Genomic DNA, 24,087 nt, shown 5'->3' on the forward strand with positions numbered 1-24,087 from the left:
CAAGTATGGTTCATTTGAAAAAGTAACATCAGTTTTACACATGCACAACCCGGTTAAAACCATGTGGTCTATGTATCTAGTCTACATGCGGAGTTCAAACCGCGGACGATTGAGCCGAAGCAAGATTTACTGTTTGGGCGTCAGTATGGAAACTAGTGAAATCAGCGAGAGGTAAACACTCGCAGAACCATCCGCAGCATGTACGCCGGCTTAGCACCAGCGAGGCAAGCGACACGCATTCCACACATCTCCGAACTCCGCAGAGGCTTTCGGTTTCACGCTAAAACCGTCGCGCTCTGACTTTTCTAATATTCATATACTGTTTAATACAATTTCAATGATGATGCGTTTTGCCCATTTTTTTTTCAGTGTGTCTGTTTGTGTGTAAAAAAAAGTACCGTGCGATCGTTAAATCGCAGCAGAGTTATTGAAGTGGTGTTTAAGTTTAATCAACAATTTTGTTTACTCACGCTGGAAGAGACAAGGTTAAAACAGGCTGTCATTCCGTGTTATTTCCCCATAATGCTTCGGTGCGCAAACATTGAGATCCAAACGTCGGTTTTTGGTTTCTAATAAGCCCCTTACTGCCCTACTAAAACGATTTCTGATAGCCGAGAGTTGCGCTGAGCAACAGAAAAAAACAGCAATAATACGCGCCCGTCTGTTCTGTGAAGTCCCGTGCGTAAAACCCGTAATCTACATCAACCCCAGCAGATCAAACCGAACAAGTCGCCCAGCCAATCACCGTGCAGCGCCAGTCAGTCAGCCAGTTTGACAGAATGAAAGTGGGCGGAGCGTGATTCATTGACACGGGTCTGATTGGACAAGATTTATGTGAAGAGGAACACGCACTGTTAAGCATCTGTAATGGTCTACGTTTTCTGCGCTGAGCACGTTAAGCCAAGGCAGTGTGTACCTTTACCGTTGTCGTGGCCAACACGAGTGATCTTAGGGGCTTCGGAATCTGTGTCAGAGAAGTTCGCTAAGGCTTCGGCTACTACCCTCTTTCCCTGCCATGATCTGAGCCGATATTAGAGGTCTATAGCCAGTTACAATGCGACTGTGGCCTCTCGTCTGCGGTCTACTTGGTGTAAAGGACTGTCGGTTTAACGGCTAAGTCGATTCACGTTGTCGGCCCGAAGTACGCCGAGCTGCTCGGCTGACGGAGACTTCCCCATGGCCCGTACAGCTATGCCGGGCACATGGCTGCTGTTGACTTGTGTAGTAGCAAGTTACAACGCCATGGTAGCCACGGGAGAAGTTGTCCGAAAATGCGACCCCATACGGATAGAGATGTGTCGCGGATTGGGCTACAATGTGACTGGCATGCCCAATTTGGTGGGGCACGACTTGCAACAGGACGCTGAGTTGAAGCTGCAGACTTTCACGCCACTTATCCAGTACGGCTGCTCAGTACAACTCAAGTTTTTCCTCTGCTCCGTCTATGTTCCAATGTGTACAGAAAAAGTTTTGGATCCCATCGGGCCGTGTAGGCCCATGTGTGAGAACGTCCAGAGACGGTGCCAGCCGGTACTGCATGAGTTCGGCTTCCCCTGGCCCACGGATCTTAACTGCACCAAGTTCCCACCGAAGAACGACCAAAATCACATGTGCATGGACGGTCCGCTACCTGACAAGGATCAGCCTGACTCGGCGGGCCCAACCCGAGCCACGACGCGGAGACCTCACCATCGCACCGTGCCTCTGCCTTCCTCGCCGAAGAGACGGGACTGTTCGCAATATCGCCACCCTAAAAAATACGTGTACGTGAACCAAAGCGAGCGATGTGCCCTCAAATGCGATGAAAACGATGCCTTTAGTCAGGACGATAAATATTTTGCCGAGGTTTGGATGTCTATTTGGGCTGGTTTCTGTTTTGTGTCCACGTTGTTTACCGTACTCACTTTCCTGATAGACTCGCAGAGATTCCGTTACCCGGAGAGGCCTATTATCTTCCTGTCCGTCTGCTACAACCTCTACAGCATCGCCTTCATCGTCAGGAGAATAGCGGGGAGACAGGCGATTTCGTGTGATACCATATCAGACGGCACAAACCTACAGCGCATTCTCATCCAGGAGGGTTTGGAGAACACAGACTGTGCTATCGTGTTTTTGTTATTGTATTACTTCGGCACGGCCAGTTCGATTTGGTGGGTGATCCTTACATTGACTTGGTTCCTCTCCGCGGGGCTCAAGTGGGGGCACGAAGCTATTCAGTTACACAGCAGTTATTTTCACCTGGCTGCCTGGGCTATACCCGCTATTAAGACCATCGTTATATTGGTTATGAGAGACGTAGATGCGGATGAAATTACCGGACTGTGCTATGTGGGTAACCAAAACACTGACACCTTAATGGGCTTCGCTATTGCCCCATTTATAGTCTACTTACTTTTCGGGACATCGTTTCTAATAGCCGGTTTCACGGCTCTGTTCCGAATTCGAAACCAGGTAAAAAGCGATGGGGTTAAAACGGACAAACTAGAAGTATTGATGGTGCGAATAGGTATTTTCTCTGTGCTCTATACGGTGCCGGCCACGTGTGTGATTGCGTGTCAGTTGTACGAGTATACGAGTCGGGACAGTTGGTACATAGGCAACTCTACCAACAAACCCAACATTGAGATTTTCATGTTAAAACTGTTCATGTCGCTGGTGGTTGGTATTACCAGTGGGATGTGGATCTGGTCGGCTAAGACTGTGAATTCGTGGAAAACATTCGGACAAAAGTTGAGACTGGGTAGGAGAGACGGGAAAGGAGGCGACTACAGCCTCCCGGCCACAACACAACAGTATCACAGCACAACGCAACCTCTGGTAGCCAGGCCGGGCAGGCCCGAAAAATCGAAACGCTGTAAAAATGACAATGCTACGGTCGTGTGAGGTGAAATTGCTGGCTAGCAAAATGTGAATTTTACTACGAGCCTCAGTAATAACATCCACTGCTGGTTACATGCTTGCCCCATAATCGTCAGCGAGGGTGCCATAAAACACCCCACCCCACCCTCTCGTCCCGGGTCCCGCTACGACCTGGGAGCGCACGGGTCTGAAGTGGCTTACTACACTAAAACTACGACTGACAGTTGAAGCAGAAACCGCGCGGAAGATGCAAAGCTCAAGAGCAAAACGAATTCATACATCATCCTTATCGTTGGCAGGTCTCGGAGGCAGGCAGAGTACATTGCTGGTTCCCGGCCCGCAATCCAGCCGGCCCGTACAGTTCAAGGTAGAAAGCACCAGAGAGAAAGACAAATGAAAAGATACACAATAATTTATTGGGCTGGAAGAAATTGAGATCGCTCGAAATGACAATCAACAAAAAGAAAGAGAGAGGGGAAGAGAGGACGCTCTTGCTTTGCAGATAAAGCAAACATTCCCTGTAGAGTGATGCGTGAAGGCATATACATAAACTGATAAACGGCAAGCAAGTCCAGTGCGCGGCTAATTATAGTGCTCCTTTTTTACAGCTCAGTTGTTACAATAATTCAGTTCTATCCCGATAAATCGTGTTTTTGCGAAAACCTCATAAAACCTCTGTACACTTCAAAGCCGTGGAAACGAACTGTGTTGCTTTCCGAAGAATTAGAAGAAAACATGATTTTTATTTTTGTCTCTGCGAGCTGCCGAGTGTTCACTGTGTGTTGAGTGGAGAATGATGATATTCCTGACTTGTCCATTGCATCGTGTATTGCATCAAAACTATCGACGACAAGCCCTTGATGACACGAATCCACACCTTGACGTGGACAGGTGTCGAAACGTACATGTACTCCTGAAAAATTCCACGGCTGTCGTCCAGTGTTAATTATGTATGTGTATATATATATATATATATATATATATATATATATATATATGTATATCGTGTTCAGTGTGTGTGTGTACGTTTTATCAATGTCCATTTCACCTTTCTCGGAACAGTATTGTGCATTATGACAAAACAGACACGTGTGTATTCAATGGCAATTGCACAACATGATATGGTTGACATAACCAACGTTTTTCTCAGGATATTGACATATAAAGATATTTGTTGATGCTAACTGTGACATGTTTGTCAGGCGCTGGCAAAGTGACTGTTCGCGGAAGTGGTTATCATCTATAAAAAACGAGAAAAAAGGGTAAATTTGAACAAACTGTCTCTAGTTAAATGTATAGGGACCCGTCATTTGTTGAAGAGATAAAGCTGTACTAGATATTGTATATATATATATAGATATATAGGTTTACAATGTATATTTTGGCTCTGTCCTTTTAAAGAAAAGAGACTATGTTATTTGTATGAAGACAGAAAATCGAGCTCTTCTGCCGTGACTGTTTAAAACATCTACAAATAAGTCTGGACAAAACTATTCGAAATCTGCCTTTGGATCGATGTATTTAAATCTCCTTTCAAACGAGAAATGGCGAGATTTAATCCTTGTCATTGTGTGCAGTCCGGTGAGTTGGCTGTAAAGAATAAACTTCCAGGTCTAACTCTGGTTATGTGATTATAAAATTATTTGCTGTCGTTCCCTTCAGTTTGTCTCCATTTCATCAGCATTACTACAGGGGATAAGACTGCCTTGTGTGGAGCTGTTGGGCCATTAATTAAAGGCGTTCGGGGTTGGTGGGGTAGGGTGTGATGTCACAAGTGTGGAAAGCTTGCCCGGGCTTTGTATCTTTGCCCCATGTATGACAATGGATCAGCTCTGTTGGTTGACTAGGTAAACATTTGAACTAAAGAATGTATACCCCGAGAGTGGGGCCATTTAACAGTGGCTTTGTATCAGTCGATTCTGTTCCTCCCCGAACTGACCCGCGTGGCTTGGAATGAGCCCTCGAGTTCAGCCTGGAATTCCAAGCTAACATAACTATAGAAACAAGAAAGCGAACGACCAAGGTTGCACCGACTGCTCCACGCTTGAAGCACAGATCGCTGGAGGCACCGCAATTTTCGAAATTGTATTTCGGCTGCTAAATAACCAGAGCTGATTTATACCTTTTCTACGTTAAAAGCCGCTAGAATTATCCTCTTCAGCTCTCTATGATGATAACCTGTGTAGTTAAGGTGTGTTGTTCATACCTGTCTGAGGTGATGTCGACCGCTGCACCTGACGCCCGGGTTATGTTCCGATGCATATAGAACCTTTAGGGATGTCTTATTAACAAGGTATATTAATCTTCATAATCCCTCAGGTGTTATACATTTCAGACCTATAGTATATAAAATGTAATGCTTACAAACATTTCATTACTTTGCTGGGAAGCAAATTTTTCCAACATCCCTTCATTTGTTTTCGGCCACAAACTTGATAAGTAATGTAATACATGCAATAATGTTGCAATCAAAGCTGAAAGGACACTTATGCAATCCCGCACATGACGAGTGTGATAGAGTATGTATATGAAATCACTCTTTAAATCCATGTATTCCTCTCTTCACAAGTTTGATTGGTCGTAAAATTGAAGCATACCTCTGTGAAATTTTTAATATATATTTAATATCATAACATTTTAACATGTGTTAGGATAACATCTTTTCAAAACATAGACCCACACATGTCCTTTGGAATTCAAGCTCGTGATACATTAAGGATTAGTTTTACGTGTTTTGTTTTGATTCAATCCTGATAACAAAAATCGCTTGTTGGGGTTTATCTGAAATGACGGAACTCCATTCTTAAAACGTTATGTAATATCTAAAAGTCTGGTTTTATATTAAGATCTTTTCTGAGATATTCAAGTTTGATTCGTAACAGTTTTTCATGTTTCTTTTGCTCAATCGTATATCGCATACAAGTGATATACTGTGGCTATACAGGAATGCTTTATTATCTTAAGGGATTTTCTTTTTTTAGCTCAAGCAAATATGGTTATATCCCTAAGCTTCAAATAGTATACGATTTTGGATTTCATATCAGTCTGGAAACTTTCAGACTGTTTGCAATAAGTTTACGCAAAACAAACGTTGCAACTGACCGAGTAATTTTAGAACCAAACATCGTTAAGATATATTTCGTCGTTAATACCTGTAAGGTATAAGATAGCCTATTTTCCCACATGCTCTATGAAATGTTGTCCTTCACCGGCTCTAATTATCTCTAGGCCTATAATACATGTGAATTACCAGCAATCGGGAACAAAGCTTTTCTTTATTAAACCCAAAACTCACTGGTTAGCTAATTACGCATGAAATATTCAAAAGACATCAGAAAAGCTCAGCTGACAAAGACATTTACGATGTTAGAAGATTATTTCCACCTAATGATGTTAATTATCTGGGCTTTCTTTGTCCTGTTTGATTATAGGCTTTATATGTAGGGTATATTGTGTACTACGGTATACCACATGAATCTTCTTTATAAGAACTGCGAATACGATGGCGTAGTGTTCGTATAAACTATAATGCAGACATGCTTATACTCAGCAGCTGGCTGCTAGACCTATACAATGCACTGTTTTGTTTTGCTGTGTTTAAAGCGTGTGAAACCACGTCCAAATGTGGATAAATATATGTAAATGAGATTAAGTTGAAAATGGTTGTAAATCAAATACCCTTAACATCGTCGTCACTTTAATATGCAAATTAGACTGCGGTTCATATTAATTTGTGGGTGAATTGGCCTTTGAGGTTGGCCGTTTACAGGTGTAGCAGAAATTGAGAAACAGGTACATTTAGGTATATACATGTATATATATACAAACTGAAAGAACTGAAGAAATGCAAATAGCTACAGGTTAGCTTGGTTCCTAAGTAGAGAAAGTTGTAACAAGTGAATTGGCTCATGTATTATTTTGGATTGATAACCTTCGTGTTGGGTGTTCAAAGTACAGCTGTGGTTTCGGCTTTAGCAAGGTGGTTAATGTGCCCTGGACGGGCCGCCTGTTGTAATCTATCCTTGATTTGCTACAGCCCGGGCTGACAAGCTTATCTGCTGGGGGGGAATTAACCCTTACCCACCTTCCCTGGGCTGGTGGCAACCCCAACCATCGCTTACCACCTATAACTACATGTATATGGATTGAATGATGTTTTCACAGTTTTTTTTATATTTGTACAAGAAACCGAGCGTGGCTTTTTCTCAGTAACCCTCCTTATTGTGTACATACACCTGGCAGTAGCATGTAATGTGAGCCTTCATGAAACACCTACACAACGCCATGCAAGATGGTATACTGCATTATGCTGTCTTTGCAGATTTAACAGCGAAACTATTGAATTGCCCGATGGTGACAGTAGTTTTCAATCAGAAATCTATGGAATACTTCAGCATATTCCACAAGTTGGCGAAAGATATGGCTTGTAGTTTAAGAACAGTCGATGGGTATTATACACACGTTTTTGTATGATCATTACATGTACCCTTTTCACCACATTTCATTTCAACCGTGCATGGACTTCCTGAGGAGAGGATAAAAGTAAAACAACGCCAATTGTTTCAAGGCAATGTTTAACTGCCGTTTACAAACTTCTATATACTCGCTGGGATCAGACATGGCCTTTGATTCGCCTGTATATTTATCCGTTCACGTATCCGTTAATGCATGGGTGCATGTAAAGCGTATAATGGTCTGCCTTTATCCAGTATAATTTAATGACTGCATCTGTGTAGCTTATAAATGACCGTCTTGATTTCCGGATATAGAGAGTTTAGAGTTTCGAGATGGTAATCACGATGTTACAAGAAGACCACAACTGTATATATCCATTAGCCCAGGATTTATCTTGTCTATATGTCCCCGCCACAGCCTACAAAGGCCCATCTGCTCCAGTCATAAAGTCGCTACGATAGTGTTTATGTTGCCATAGTATCACATCTACCCACTTCCCACTAAACGATACAAAACCAGCGCTCGCATCGATATGTAGTGTAATAATGGAATGGATCGCCTTGCCCTTTTGTCGAAATCCCAGTGGGTCATTACCGGTGCTGTGGAGATAACATGGAGATCTGCACAGTATAACATCGATAGATACGGACTCTATATACTGCGTGGCCTCCATGCATGTATTCTCGTATCTCTCTCCATATAATAGAATCCCGATGTGCCCTGCTTGCCAGGCGGGCTATATGGCAATTTTTCACAACAACTTTGCTGGATGTATGTAGGGACCTCGTGAGAACCACCCTCTTTCCTCCCCCACCTCCACCCCCTCCCTCCATGAGATCTCGCCGTGTAACTAGGGTGAAGATCTACGAGCCTGATTTACAGCTGACGCTCTCCCCACTCTCGTAACTGTTTCAATAAACAAAAACGACCGTTTAGCAAATTTATGGCAGGCGAACTGGCTGCCACCGTGCGTACATCAGCGTGGCTTCCGCGTATGCTACCTACAGAGTATACGTTAACCAGGGTTAGATCGCCGAAGGTAGTCCAGTTAAAACGCCTGTACTCCGTACATTCCGCGGGGCCATGTGCGCTGGGCAATCCTCATCCAGAACTGAAGGAATCATACAGATGTATATCGCCTTGTACTGCATGACGAACTGCGGTACACCCAGCGATACAGTATAACACCAGTCTGTTAACTTACCAACAGTTGTGAGCGGCAAGCATATAACGCCGCGGCGGTACAAGACACGGCGGTTCTATACCGCCGTCGAAGCGTGCTTTTGTCGCGAGTTGAACCGTCAAAATGTGATACACAGTTCCGACCGAATGCTGCCAATATGGTTGGGGCTGAGTTCTTTGTATTATTAGTCGCATTGCTTGTGAACGACTGTCGAGCATTGCATAAGGTATAGTCGATATTGTACGTTATCCCCACTCATTTCTGATCCCCATAGAACGTCACTGTTCGGCCAATATGACCGAACCCTATACCATAAACCAGTTGTAAGTAATGTCACTTGTCTCGGCTATGGCACTGCATCGTTAACACCCCACACAACTTAAGTGATTTGTAACCATATATAGGCATATATATATATAGCCATTGTAAGCTTTATTTCGCCACATGGTTGTACCGGTTTGAGTTGTAAACATTGCGTTGTACGGAATTGCCAACCATGCAGAAGTAAACCGTCTTGTCTAACTTAAACGCCACTTATTAAAACGGATACAGAAGTACATCGCGAAGTTCGTCCTATAGGTTCCAACCACAGCTACACCATCTAGTTAAAACTAAGCATACATGTAGTCAAACCTAACTTATACATTTACACCTGGAGAGAAACCTAACTTATACATTTACACCTGGAAAGAAGCTTATCTTACACATTTACACATCGAAAGAAACCTAATTTATACATTTACACATCAAAAGAAACATAACTTATACAGTTACACATCAACAGAAACTTGACATACATTTACACATCGAAAGAAACCTAACTTATACATTTACACATCGAAAGAAACCTAACTTATACATTTACACATCGAAAGAAACGTAATTTATACATTTACAAACAGAAAGAAACCTAACTCGTAAATTTACACATCAAAAGAAACCTAACTTATACATTCACACATAGAAAGAAACATAACTTATACATTTACACATCCAAAGAAACCTAGCTTATATATTTAAGCATCCAAAGATACCTAACTGAAACACGTCGAAAGAATGCAAAGGCATACTTCTGCCATAAAGCTGATCAACATTTTAGAATAGGAATGCATCACCGCGAGATACAAATTTTTTGGGACAACAACAGAATTCCTAGTGTAGTTATGTACCGCTGACTGAATTGTGTGGTATACACGGCACTTCATTTGTATGGAATACCTAGCCATAACCCAGTATACATTTTCGTGTAAACCAATGATCCCCTTTCTTGTGTGCCTCTGTTACGGGAGCGTAATTCTTAGAGTACATTGATATAAAACTCAATTTCTATTAAGGGCATTATAAATAGATTTTCTATAAATCGCAATGACATGCCACTCGCCTTAAAGCCAGTCTGTATATAAGCCCTACAAGGATAATAGTTAACATATTATCGAAATGTGCGATCTCCGCTATGTGTATGATATACTTTTTTTATATGACTTAAGTGAAGCAGAATTCTCCCTTTGCGAACCAGCTGTGAAGCGAATCTCAACAGGTTAGATTTGTCAAAGATATGAGGTTTCACCGCCGTTGTGAAGTCTGTATTTGACTGGGGGTTTTATGGGCCGAGTAATTTTAATGACTCCTCCACGCCTCTTCAGCGCGCCCGTCCTCAGCGACCTTAAATGTCCGAGGCCGTGCGCTTAAGTTTGCCCGGTACTGTGAGCCCGTATCCCGGGACGGCTGGTCCCCTGCAGGTGTTGCTCACAACAACACAACCATTTGTTACTGGAGAGCTCTTTACAGATGGGCCACAAATCACTCGTTCTGCCAGGGCTGTAGTACCGGACAACTCTATAATCAATAAGTATACCTGAAATGCGCGGTAAGCTGTGCAGCCCGCCCCCTTGAACACGTCAAGAAAATATCGGCTCTTTCACCAAGGTTTTCGTAAGCGCTACATTAATCTTCATTACGGCCATATATATGTACATGTATGTACCACTGGAGAGCGGATAATAGTTCAAACCCGATCTTTGGCAGCGAATTTGTGAATTCACCTGCTCTCACTGTTCAGGACTTTTTGGACAGTCTAACGTTCGTTAAAGTTCATTTGTCTTCCACTAGTTTGTTGTGCATATATTTGGGTCAGACCTGGGAAAGTTCGTCAGTAACTTGCTAGTGGACTCACGCAGAGCACTCCGGTTTCCTCCACCCATAAACTGACCGCCATCGTACAAGTCAAAAATTGAATGCAGCTGTAAACAATAACCAAACAAATTAATAAATTCATCCATGTGTACCGAATAATTATAACATCAGTACTTATAACAGACGAAAGATTAGACATGTACCTGTCACCCACTGCACAACATAGTTTCTCCTGAAAACGTTTATTTTTGGAGTGGGACAACAACATAGACTTCGGTGGAAACACGTAGCGTCCTGGAATATTCAGGGTAAGGCGAACGTAGGTTATTCACCAATATCTTTTAATTTTGGTAAGTTCCATTGCTTGCATGGGAAAAAAACATAGGGCCTAAATCAGTTGCACAATCAATGCACAAAATGCGCTCGGATCGAGTATTTTTCACTTCGAGCTGAAATTCCAGTGGAGCTTTAGAGATAATTGCAATTCCAATTTCCCATGATTATGCAATATGTAGCCTTTTGGATGATTTCCGGTATTGACCCGGCAGTGTGTGGTCCTTGCACATGACGGCTTTCGGGTATCTCAGTGCCGGCACAGAATATCAAGTATTTAAGCATGTTAACCACCAGTTTCGTTCTATTCACATAATTAATCGGATTATGTTACCGTTAGCCGCATAATGCTGATTACATAATGTCGGCTTGTATTACACAGAGGCTAGGTCAATATTGAACAGGCTTTCCGGCCACGCATGCATGCCTTCAATTTCCTCGATGTCGGGGCGGCTCTATTCAGAGCCATTGTTTCGTATTCCAGATCTAAGCCCAAGCACGCGCTCTGAACACCATTGTAAAGTAATATCCGCTAATTGCGCAACAAATGGCATTTTTATTGCGTCTCTAGAAATGAGTCGTTCCAGTGTCATTTTGGTCTGAAACGGGATAGGTTGTCATTACATGACATAGAGCATTTCTTTGCCAATTAACCAGAAATATATCATACAAGCTCTTTATTTTTGGTATGCACATTGTGTGAGGCCTTATAAGATTTCGTTTTCAAATTGAATTGATCTGGCACAAGAATATAGGCTGTGTATATCATATTATATTCTATAACCCATTGTGGCGAAAAAGTGTATATTGATCCCGTGCATGTAGGACCCACTTACATGGGGCATGGAAAGCTTGTGTTTCGCCTATAAACTCATATAGGTTTATATATTATATATAGGATCAAGCTTCATTCTTATTAGTTCGTCGTTATATGACTGAAAAATTGTTAAGTACGACGTAAAACCCTAAGGATTCATTCATTTATTTATTCATTCTTATTAGTGGCATGAGGTTAATATTGCGAAGTATCCCCTATAAAGTCTTAACGAAACGAATTTTCTGTATTCAACGAAAAGTTCATTCATGTCTTCTTGCATGCAGTCTTACACAGTGCCGATTCTCTACGGCACTTATGTAAACAAGTCGCTTGTGACACAAACCGTCCTCAGACGAGTTGATATGTTTCTGCACCCATTGTGTACATTCTACAGAGGAAATGTTCTTGACATTCTATCTTCACTATTAAAGATTCTTTTTTTCAAGAAATCGAACTTTGGCCATGGGCTGAGTATTGATGAAACGTGTGACGTTAAATAAAAAATCTCATTGACAAATACGGCAATTTGACGGGAACAGACCGTTTGTTCGTGATACAATTGCAATGTAGCGCGCCACTTTCATGTATACTGACTGTAAATACACAGCCTATCGTGCTGTGTTTTGTCTACATAACCGTGCATGGTTTATACATTTGCCCAGGCTCTGATCAATGCTAGCTCTTAGTATCAGTAGACAGCATGCATATATTAACAGTCGCAATGTGAAGTTTTAACACACCTTGAAGCCGTTATATAGACTTCTGTTCACGTTGAAAGCTATAACTACTATACGACACTGAAAATGTTTACTAGAAAGGTTTCAATCGTGAATGAATTAATCATTTACATTTTTAGCTTAATTACAGTCCGATATTTTCAAATGCTATAAATCTGCTTGATTTTTTGTCATTTTTTTAACCAAGAGATTATTTATTTATTTATTTATTTATTTATTTGATTGGTGTTTTACGCCGTACTCAAGAATATTTCACTTATACGACGGCAGCCAGCATTATGGTGGGAGGAAACCGGGCAGAGCCCGGGGAAACCCACGACCATCTGCAGGTTGCTGGCAGACCTTCCCACGTACGGCCGGAGGAGAGGAAGCCAGCATGAGCTGGACTTGAACTCACAGGCGACCGCACTGGTGAGAGACTCCTGGGTCATTACTCTGTGCTAGCGCGCTAACCGACTGAGCAAGAGATTATTACAGCACCGGCTAAATTCTGTAGCTCGATCATTCCCGACTGTGGTCATGTCATGGTTTTCAAAATTGGCAGTATTGGTACTTAGTGATTGCATAAAGATTAAGCCATGTAAGTATATCGTGACTGGGTGTGGTGGGCATGGCATTCCAGTAAAGCAGCATTTCATATAGATTTATGTAGGGATTGCAATCCTAGCGCATGTATACGTGCATGGATATACCAGAAATGTTACCACGTCACGGTATACGTTACTTACTACCAGAAATATCATCATATTTACTGTATATATATATACCATGACTTGATATATATATATACCTTGACTTGATGACATTTCTGGTGTCATGGGCCTCAAACAATCCAATGAGGCAGCACTAGATAATACACATGTAGTGCCCATGCACATATTTATATTGGGGCCTGGAGTGTTATACAAGGAGACACACCGTGATACTGGAAATGCCATTAATATCCACGCAAATATATACGTATTTAACGCTGATTATGCAGGTCCTGATATTGCCCTAACATAAAAGGCCTCAGTCGCCAAATCGTGCAACAGCTGGTTAGAATTACCCGTTGAATTGCGGTGCATCTATAATAGTTCGTGGATTTTTTAAAAAAAATTATAACAACAACGATGATCTAAACCACAGGGCTCAGACAGTCTTTTAAAAAATTCCATCAAACCTACTTTTAAGTAGTGTAATCCCTATTACCTCAGGTTGCTTTTGTTCGTCACAGCTTTGGCGTACAAATACAGCTCTCAGGAGTATTAGCATTTGAATGGGAGACAATGGATACGATTAATAGACTCCGACATGTATAACGCCGTGTGGGTCTATCAACGTAAAGCTTCTTAGATAAATTGGTATCCGCCAGGAAGTGGGGACTTGTTCATTCAGAAACATTGATAGCTCTAGCACTGAAGCTAATCCCCCGCGTTGATTTGCGTTATAAGCGAAACACCAGCCTGACGTAATGCGGTCGCGGCAGGATACTTAAGTGATAATACGAATTAGCATAGAGCGACTCTATTGTACGAGTGTCATGCCAGTATGGCAATGGCCTGCAGCTCTGTATATAATAATCTAGCTTAGGAGCACGTTTAACCTCCACTCGCATAATCATAATGAAACGACAAGAAGAAGGTAAAAAAAATCAATTGCACGTTGGTAAATCTAGGTCATCGGGCCTCTCTATATAGCTGACTGGTTGTTATATACATAGGAAAGGTGCCTAATGTAAGATCCCTCCCTCATCACTTAAAGAGGCTGTGTGTACCTTACTTTACCCATCAAAAGTGTACTTAGATTATAAGGTTGGGTGCTGGACGGGGTTTGCTGTGCTTTAGAAACAATTTACCACTGCGTGACACATGACGAAAGAGAAACAGTCAGATCTGATTAAAAGTTTCACTATATGCAAGGTTGGTCTTATTTCTCATATATCATATCCATTGTCCGATTTCTTAAACAGCTCACACTTATACATTTTTTTCAACATCACAAGCCGCCATCCTTCTGTCAAGCAGATGATGCAATGAGTTTCTGTTAAATCAGTTGATTATTCCCAAACTTTTCTGTATACAAAGGACTTCTTGCACAATTAAGATGCTCGATGGTTTAACACAGCATAGTGTATATAGTGAATATAGCAAACAGAACGACAAAAAGATCACGACTAAAGATGCTTGTATGTATACGTAAGATCGGAGTCATAACACCGAGATGGCCTTGAACAGTCAGAACAGTCATCATAAGACACCTTACATTCCCTATATAAGATGAAGTTATTATCACCAGATTATAAACATATCAGAATTACAACTGTAAATTCTATCAAACTAGCGAATAACTCGACTCTGGTGATACAAGATTTGTATTGATGAAAGAATGATACATACATGGTGTTTGTCACTTAGTTTCATATTGATTACCTTACATACAGGATAACCTTGAATAGCATTTAGTAATTTGTGCATATGGAAACACATATTGTTAACAGACATTTGTAAACTTAATAAAAATTTCTTTAAAAGATGCAGGATTATGATTTCTGAAGACCCGGTTTCACATACTGCATTACCGGTATATCAATACATGGTCTAAAAATCCCACCACAGACCTCTGGCAAAGAAAAAAAATGAAGGTAAAATTTCTGATAAATTTTTTCATAATTTTTTTCGTCTTTCTTAATATCAACGGTTCATGCACTTATTCTTTTGACATTTTTGTCATTTGAAGTTAGACGCACATGCCTTCTGTTCAGGGCTTCCAATCGCTGATACATGAAAATTCCTTATTGCATGACAACTTCCCGTCTTCCAAACATGTTCGCTTTTCTAATGTTTTTAATGGAAAAGACATTAACAAGAACGCAGCAAATGGATTGCTCTTCAATGTTTTACAGTGGAAAAAGGATTTCAACGCAACCGTTGTATAAGACCTCGTGCGCTGTAGTGATGGCAAAGCTTTGCATCCAAGAAGGGCATCGGGGACGACATAATTGCAGCATTAAAACTTGGTATAGTTCTTGTGGCGGGTTTACGGTACAGCGTGATCTGTAATAAATTCCTGCTGTCGAATCCACAGTGTTGAGTGTTCCTGAATTGCGGACGTGTTGCCCAGCTGTCGTGTTAGGCAATACAAATCCTGCTCGCCCTCTTGAACCTATACTCCATGGCGTAAAACATTACGATATCTGGGTTTTATGTCTTCACTCCGACTTGGGGAAACGACCTTACGCCTGAGATAAACACAAAAACTCCTAATCCATTCGGTAAATGTTTCCGGGGTTCAAGCCTGCTATAAACTAAAGTTTTCTTTCGAGGCCATTCTGGTTCTGAACAATAAACAGTGACACAACAGTAAATGTTTCGTTAATGTTCAGCGATGATTCTAGTTAAACAAATTTCAAAAACCCAACATTTTCCATCCACTAGATTTTTTACTACAAAAGTTCAAAGTAATCCGTCCAGCGTTTTGGGTTGTAGTCCGGTCACAAATTTTTGACAATAAAAATCTGTCCCGTAGGTTAACCTGCATGGACCCCTTTATATAAACTTCGGAAAACTGATAGAAACAGACCTGAACGACCACAGCCATTTCGTTCTGACGTGCTTGATAACTGTATAAACCAACTTATAATCTACAATTCTCACCACTCCATAGAATACGCCTTCGGGGAAACTGGAAGAACGAAGTCGGCGTTGCAGGTACCCCAACGATAATATGGCTGTAAGGCAAAACATCAGTGGAATCAGGCGCTTTCTTCAGTTAAGGCTGGTTAATTATATATATAGGTCCCTTACGTCTCATACATATATGGCCTAGTATTGGTATTGTCTTTTCTTTTAATGTAAACAACACAATAGTATATATATATATATATATATATATATATATATATATGTGTGTGTGTGTGTGTGTGTGTATATATATATATATATATATATATATATATATATATATATATATATATATATATATATATATATATGGCCTAGTATTGTCTTTTCTTTTAATGTAAACAACACAATAGTAATGATTCACACTACAACTATATATGGCTCGCTTTACCGTAATTCAGCTCGTCCGTAAATTACCATCAGGGTCATTCGTTAACATGTCAAGCGCGTGTCATAACTGACATTTAGACAAGTTGAACTTCAACTGACATTTCCTGACAGTCCCTGCCACAGACATTGAGGGTACGAGGATATTACAATGATGTCCCTATATTTGCAAGGTGAACAAGGGTTGGTGTTATCTTATCTACGAACAACAAGATGTAGGTGTAATCGGGATTCACTGTAACAGGCATATTTCTGTCTATAGTTAAGCAAGCCCAGATGTACAACCTTTGCCCTTGTGCCTGAGTTAATGTCTCTCTCTCGTCCTATATTTATTTAATTATTTATGAATTTGGTGTTTTACGCCCTACTCAAGAATATTTCACTAGTAAGTTGTCCTGCATTATGGTGGGGGGAAGCCGGCAGAACCCTGGGGAAACGCACGACCATCCGCATTCAGGTTCTGTCGGCCTATAAGTTTCATACGAACGCTCACCGAAGCAATAAACTATAGCCCTTATGCCATGGTGTCACAGCTCCATGCCGTTTGGTTCGGAGTGTGTGATATACACACATATTTAGGCCTGTGTCTTGGTACATCATGCCTCAGGATGGTTTCAGTGTTTCTCCATTTACCAAAGGAGATATTAGTGGCCTGAAGCAGCTAGGTAGTCCCATGGAGTCAGCTGTGTATGGGCCGGGACCTATAGCACCAACGCTCACCAATTACTCGCTAACACCCCGATTGTTATTACTTTATAATGATACGATAAATTACTTGCTTAACATCCCCCGGTCTTCCTGATGAAATTCACCGGTAAAGGTCGCCGCTGTCTCTCGGGAAACAGCTCTCCCCTTCGCGCCAACCGTCAGCAGTAATCTCCCTATAACCGAAAGCTATAAATTATCGATGTAGAGATGCGGGGAGAGACAGTATATATATTTATCTGACAGCCTGCTTGCCATTCACCATCATAATTGGTATTCTATCGGGTAATTGTCCAGATATGGCTAATTACGTCGAGCCATCTATTCATCGGCGTACATCGACAACGGTTCATTGGCTGAATAAATACGTGACCGCAGCAGTGCGAACACTCGTCTATGATTACATGCATGTGCGGTGAATGTGTACATAGGCTATCCTAATGTACGCTCCAATACCGCGCAGGTGAGCAAAAGCTATAAACACTTATAGCCGTTAATAATTGCAACATTTATTCCTAAATGATGTTGACAGGGACTGTTACGGTATGGTATCAGATGTAAAGCAGACACCGAGGTTATAGCGTAGGTTTGGGCAAATCAGATCTTAAGTACATGTATGATGGACTTCAACAATACCTCGTTTTCACTGGTGAATGGTAAACAACTGCATTTAAGCGCCTCTTTTTTAAATATACGGCTGGTGACGAAGGTGCGGAACGTTTCGGGCTGAGATAATCTGAGTTAAACTAGTTAAAATTCTAAGCCCTTTGTTTCTTTCGCGATATAATGATGAACCAGTCAGAACAGGAACAGCGGAATCCTAATTTTCGATGTCAATGGATTACTAATTAAATTGAGCAGCATGCGAACGATAATTGTATCAGTCTCGATGTAGTAAAGTTGAATTACGGGCACAAAAAATTAGAAAAGTGTACACTGATACAAATCCTGCTTGTTAAAACGCCCCTTATAATATGGTTAAGTACCGCTATAATATAAAGCATACTGTATTTTTTTAAATAAATATATATTTTTCATTAAGTTTCCCTCAGATATGTTTTTGTCAGCTTTCGTTCTTTTTTTTCACCAAGTCTTACCAACTTTATCGTCCGGCTACATAACACATCCACTATAGCTGTATCAGTAATCTACCAAGGCTATTAGTTTATAGTTAAACTTCCGTTTAATTTAATCTCCATTTGTCAAAAGCTGGGGGTGAGCTGTGGAATGGTATATCAAGCCAGCTTAAAAACCTGATCACTTCCCCCCTGGTATTAATAACCACCAGACGGTCTTGGGACGTTAATAATCGGTTTTCGTCTACTCAATTCTGCCGGACAATGCCCCCAGCTCAGCGGGGCTTTTCTCCGGCGATTCAACCGATGGTTTCATTGTACGCCAAGACGCCTCTCGACTGGAATGCCTTCCAGCAAGATCTACAATGTTCCGCTTCGCCTGCGAAGTCTAATACAACGTCAGATCACCAGCCAGTGGAGATCCCAGAAAAGATGGATATAATCTGGGTACTCTGCCACTTTGGGACGGCAAAAGCCAGCCAACTACTGATCTCTACCGTCTGGGTTGGGCTTGGGGTGGGGTGGCTAATCACACTGCAGGCCAATACTAGCGGGTGTGAATGTTCATATGGCACTTCACGGCTTCCGTATTAAAACGTATAACACTTACATACAAGAGGTGGCTTAATTGCCGGAGTTCCTTTTTTTGTTGTTGCTGTTGTTGTAAGATGAAATGCCAGATATTACAAAGGGACCTGGGCCTACCTTCTATTTCAACATGAATGACGTTTATACTATACAGCTGGTGTCAAAAAAAAAAAGACGACATTGTTCGATTAAGAATCAATCAGGCCGAAAAATAAGTATATTTAAGAACCGGACGTCGAGATTTGGGTGTCCTGGACACAGCTGAAATAACAGGACATTCCAGGTTATTAATCAGGTGTTCAAACATCAAACCTAACCTCATATACAATCTTCCCTTTCATCTGTGCAACTCAGTTCCCTAGAACCAATAAACCTACAGGTTACTCGCAGCGTTCTCACACACAGGCGTTTGTGAGCCTTCATCTGATTGCGTTCAATCCCTGGTCTGACTCATTACCGCTTTATCTCTCCGCAGGTGTGTATTTGGATAGCATCAGTTCGAGTTCCGCTAGGTGGTGTTTCTCGTTGTCCTCCAGGGACCGATTCCGCAAAGCCATTATCCTCTGACTTAGGTCAAAATTTAAAACTTTGTCACTTTGCTTATATTGCTTCAGTCGTATTTCAGTTTATGACGTATATCAGAAATAACTTTGTGAAATGGGCCCCAAGATACTAGAAGCAATGGAGGTTATTTCCATGAATTCTAAGGCTAAGTGACATTATATTGGATCAACTCAATTTGGATGTATTGACTTTCACACAATTGGGCTTTCTGAAACTAACTACCCTTTTGTTAGTTACGAAATAAGGAATCGCTCTCAGTAGACATAGTGTTACCATGCAGAATACATTGAAATTTAACCCCGATAAATGTAAAAGAAAATCTTCCAAAGCTCAAGGTCTTTATATAAGAAGAAGACAGAATCAGGGGTAAATTAGAAAACTGTTTAAATACAAATTTATTTTCCCAAAGGTGCGTGCTGTTTGGGTTAAACGGCGTCACGCAAGGAAACATTTACAAAAAGCGACGTAACAAAGTTATCCAAAAATGGACTCTATCTCGGGATACAATGCTTACATTTCCATCTCAACGCAATCAGTGGATTCAACAATAACACATGTTTGATTATATCTATACATCGTTGCATATCGTCTTCGTTTAACAGTGAAAATTCTTGACTATAGCGTTAGGCACATGTGGATCATCATCGACGTCATTGTCATTAGCATGCTCGCATGGTGCTCGGTACTTCTGAAAGCAGTTCCCAAACCCTCCAAATGTACATGCATCATGACTGACGACGTCACCTACCCACGGACAGCCTGCAGTTTGTGCCTTCCAAATGCCATTGTCTCTCACATAAATTCGCTGCTATAATTCTCTATGGACATCGATGGATATTCAGATCATGAGATATTATTGCAACCTAATTTGTCAACACTTGTATAAGCTTCTTACAAGATGGTTAAACTTTAGAGTGCGAAGCTGACCCTTGGGGACAAGGAAAACCATCCCATTTGAGGCTAACGTCTAAAGGACGACGAAGACAAAGAATTGGGTGCCCCCAAGGTGTTTATTCGGAGTCTTAAGGTTGTTTGGAGACGATTTAAATGGCTGTGAATATGACCGAATTACTCTTGTTCAACTTATAGCAGTTACACAAACACACGGTTAACCTCTCATTACGGTGGTGTTTGTTCAGCAATTTCCCCCAGACTCTTGTTCCTTGCCTCAGTTTTTCTCTGTCCCCGAGAGCACAAGAGAGAGAGAGAGAGAGAGAGAGGACATATCCTCGTCGGCTGTTTACAGGCGGAACCTCGTACGTGTTAGCTAAATGTTTACGCTGTCCCCGTCACACAGGGCAGCCAGGTAAATGGAAACCGGCGGAAAAATTTGAACTGATACAAGAATTCGTGCCAAAACCTAGCAGTCCGAGTTTTTGTGCACTTTCTTCGGTGTACGCCTGGAGAAGGTTTGCGTATCGACAGGAAGCTCGACGCTGGGTGTTTGGCACCGGCTCTCTCCGAGACCTCGAGAAAACCGACAAATATTTTCCTGGTCTATGAAGAGTCACGTTGAGCCACCACGACTGACGAGATTCGGCCTCCGATTCTACGCTGCCTGTGTATTTGACCCGAGCGATTGTTTTCTCTCCCCATGGCGAACACAGAAAACTATGTCATCGGCGAGTTGATCGACCCAAACGGGATGTCAGCGAGCACTGAGAGAAAGACGTCTGTGGACATATGACTGTTTGTTCTTTCCTCTCAAAAACTAAGGCCCCACATAGAAATAGCCGGGATATCTTAACATCTCGATTTCATCGACACCCATGCTTGTGAACGTTGTCTTTTCTCAACCCTGTGACAGACAGCTCCTGGTTGTCGGGGTTATTTTTTATTAATCGCTCAGGGTCTCCTGGGGTAACGATTTGTTCGATTTGTAACAATAGGCAATAATCTCGCCTTGACAATTAATTTGCGACAGTTGATGACGAATCGTATTAAACGCCTTGCCGGAGAACAATCATAAAAAAAAAAATTTGCATCTTGGCGTTAAATAGCACATAACGGGACTGAGTCAGCGGGTAAGGGGACAATGGCCAGAAGATTCAACCCTATCCTAAGCTGGTGATTTACATAAATATGTGTGGAAGACAAGCTCAAATAGCTCTGAGACTCGCTGGACGAAAAAACGGGTGGATTGGGTTGGCCTTATGGCTTGTATCACCTCTCCTCTCCAGCCACGTTGTGGTCCGTTTCATTAAAACGTCGTTAACGACTGAAGCAAAATTCGACCCTTGTCGCATTTGCATACAGGCATGCGACAAACATTTGTCACGCGGGAATAACAATGACACAAACATACAAAAATTGAGTCACCTTTGTCGATTGCGTGTAGGTCATCGGGGTACGCCAAGGTCATTATTCCTTGTTGGCAAAAACATAATCATCTTCCATGCTAAGAATGTATTTCGATCGGATTTAAAGATCACCAGGGGTTTTCATCAGAGGCATGTAGTAAATAGCTTAGATAACTCGGGACGTAATACCTTATTCCCATTTGCATGGCGTAACTTTATGTAAGTAAAAGCACAACGCCACATAGCACCTCAAGGATGTTAAAACCTATTAAATGTCATGCATATTATTTAATTGCTCTGCTGTCCTTGAGTTAGAAAAATATAGGAGGCGGCACACTCTTTTGGCCCAGGAATAGAATGAAAGATGAACCTCCCACTCTCCCATATCCACACATTTTCAAATACTGTAAGAATCGTGAATGAAATGAGTCTCAGATTCCGTACCATTCCCGTCGTAAGTGCGCTTACAACCTGGACAAATAAGGTGCAATTAAGAAGGTAATAACTTCCCCACCTTCCCCCCTCAAGTTTGATTCAGATGCTTCAGTGGAAAGGTGCTCAGTTTTTGGGGTTAGACCGGTTAAGCCGCTGGGACAAGCACTGAATCCCATTTTATCATCCGCCGTAACGCTGGGACAGCGGTTTGTAACTGAACCCTTCCCCCTCCCCTTAAGATGCTAGGTTTATCGGACTTCTTTTTTGGGCACCTCTCTGTTTGCACAGACGTCCCGCAGTAACCTATAAATGTAAAACAGTGTGAAGTTATGCCAGATGGAAAGGTGTCAAATGGGACAGCCTAGTAAACAAAACATAGGGGAAAAAACCTGGAAAACAACAAGAATGTATGTGTTCCGTGTGCGTATCAACAACTTATGACATACATGCAGCTATATAAAGTCCGTGTGGCCTGTTCAGTGTTACCGGTATAACAATCTATATACCGCGTAACAAACCAACTACCTGTCCAAAGGTATACTGAGTAACAAACCAATTACCTGTCCAAAGGTATACCGAGTAACAAAGCAATTACCTGTCCAAAGATATACCGTGTAACGAACAAGTTACCTGTCCAAAGGGAGGCGAGTAACAAACCAATTACTTGTCCGAAGGTATACCGAGTAACAAACCAGTTACCTGTCAGTCGCCATACTGTATAATAAACCCGTAACTTGTTAACATATATACAGTAACAAACCCGTTACCTGCCAATACAGTAACAAATCAGTTACCTGTACCTGTCATGGGAAGGTTTGCCATAACCTTAACATTAACCCGCCATAAGTTTAAATTATCAAACCAGTAACCTCTCTATAAGTTTACAGTAGTAAACCAGTTACCTGGCCATAGGTTTACAGTAAGCAAATTAATATCCCATACGCATACAGTAAAAAAAGCAGTTACCTCTCCCTAGGTTTACAGTAACAAACAAGTTACCTGTCCCCAGTATACAGTAACAAACCAGATGCCTGTGCAGTTATAAGTGCACAGTTATCTCTCCACTACTTTGTAATAAACCATATGTTACAAATACAGCCAGTTACCTGTCAACTGGTTACAGGTATATACACATATATACAGTAACAAGTCCGTCACCTGTACACTGATACTTGCATGGTTACATGTCCATCCCTTTAACAAACCAGATCCATTTGCAAGGTTTAGAGGTACATGTATGGTTTAACAGGCCGGTTACCTGTCCACAGATATTTGCATAGTTATCTGTTAATGTGTGGCATATGTACAGTGACAATGTAGACCCTTTGCAAGGTTTAGAGGTACTCGTATCTTGAAACAAGTCAGTTATACGTGTCCATAGATCAGGCGTACAGTAAGGCGAAGTAACAGACGAACAAATGACAGCCGTGGACAGAACTTGGCATGAATTGTAACATTAGCACATGTAGCTAAGATCAAATGAAATAGCTGATGTCAACAGAGTTAGCCCTGATACGTCGAACGTGGAATACGTGAGGGCTGTCGGAGGTGACAGAGCGATGAGATTACGTATTGTAAGAGTGGGGAAAGCCCTGATATTGAGAACTGAAGGCCAGAGTATAGGGCAGATATGTCGTTATTCAGCCTGTGTATATCAACTGGCAGGTCGTACATAACACGGGGGTATTGTCAACCATACACGAGCCGTCATACGCTTGTCAGACGATGTGAATGTAGTATGAAACGACTCGTTAGTTTAGCAATGTGCACTTTTGTCAGCACCCGTTGGTTCATTCACATAACCCCTGTCGCGCTGTAGCTGTATATATAGCACATCCTACACAGAGCGGCCC

General features: G+C 41.7%; 1 protein-coding gene across 1 annotated transcript; it reads left to right on the forward strand.

The window, feature by feature from the left end:
• Positions 1 to 943: 943 nt before the first annotated feature.
• On the forward strand, positions 944 to 3,819 carry LOC135476084 (frizzled-4-like). Its single transcript, XM_064755988.1, has one exon. The coding sequence runs from the start codon at positions 1,177 to 1,179 to the stop codon at positions 2,881 to 2,883; it is 1,707 nt and encodes a 568-aa protein (XP_064612058.1). The 5' UTR covers positions 944 to 1,176; the 3' UTR covers positions 2,884 to 3,819.
• Positions 3,820 to 24,087: the final 20,268 nt, after the last annotated feature.

Source organism: Liolophura sinensis, chromosome 1 (genome assembly GCF_032854445.1).
Source record: "Liolophura sinensis isolate JHLJ2023 chromosome 1, CUHK_Ljap_v2, whole genome shotgun sequence".
Taxonomy (NCBI): domain Eukaryota; kingdom Metazoa; phylum Mollusca; class Polyplacophora; order Chitonida; family Chitonidae; genus Liolophura; species Liolophura sinensis.

Coding starts and splice junctions, on each gene's coding strand:
- LOC135476084 (XM_064755988.1), top strand. CDS start 1,177: ATGGCCCGTACAGCTATGCCGGGCACATGGCTGCTGTTGACTTGTGTA.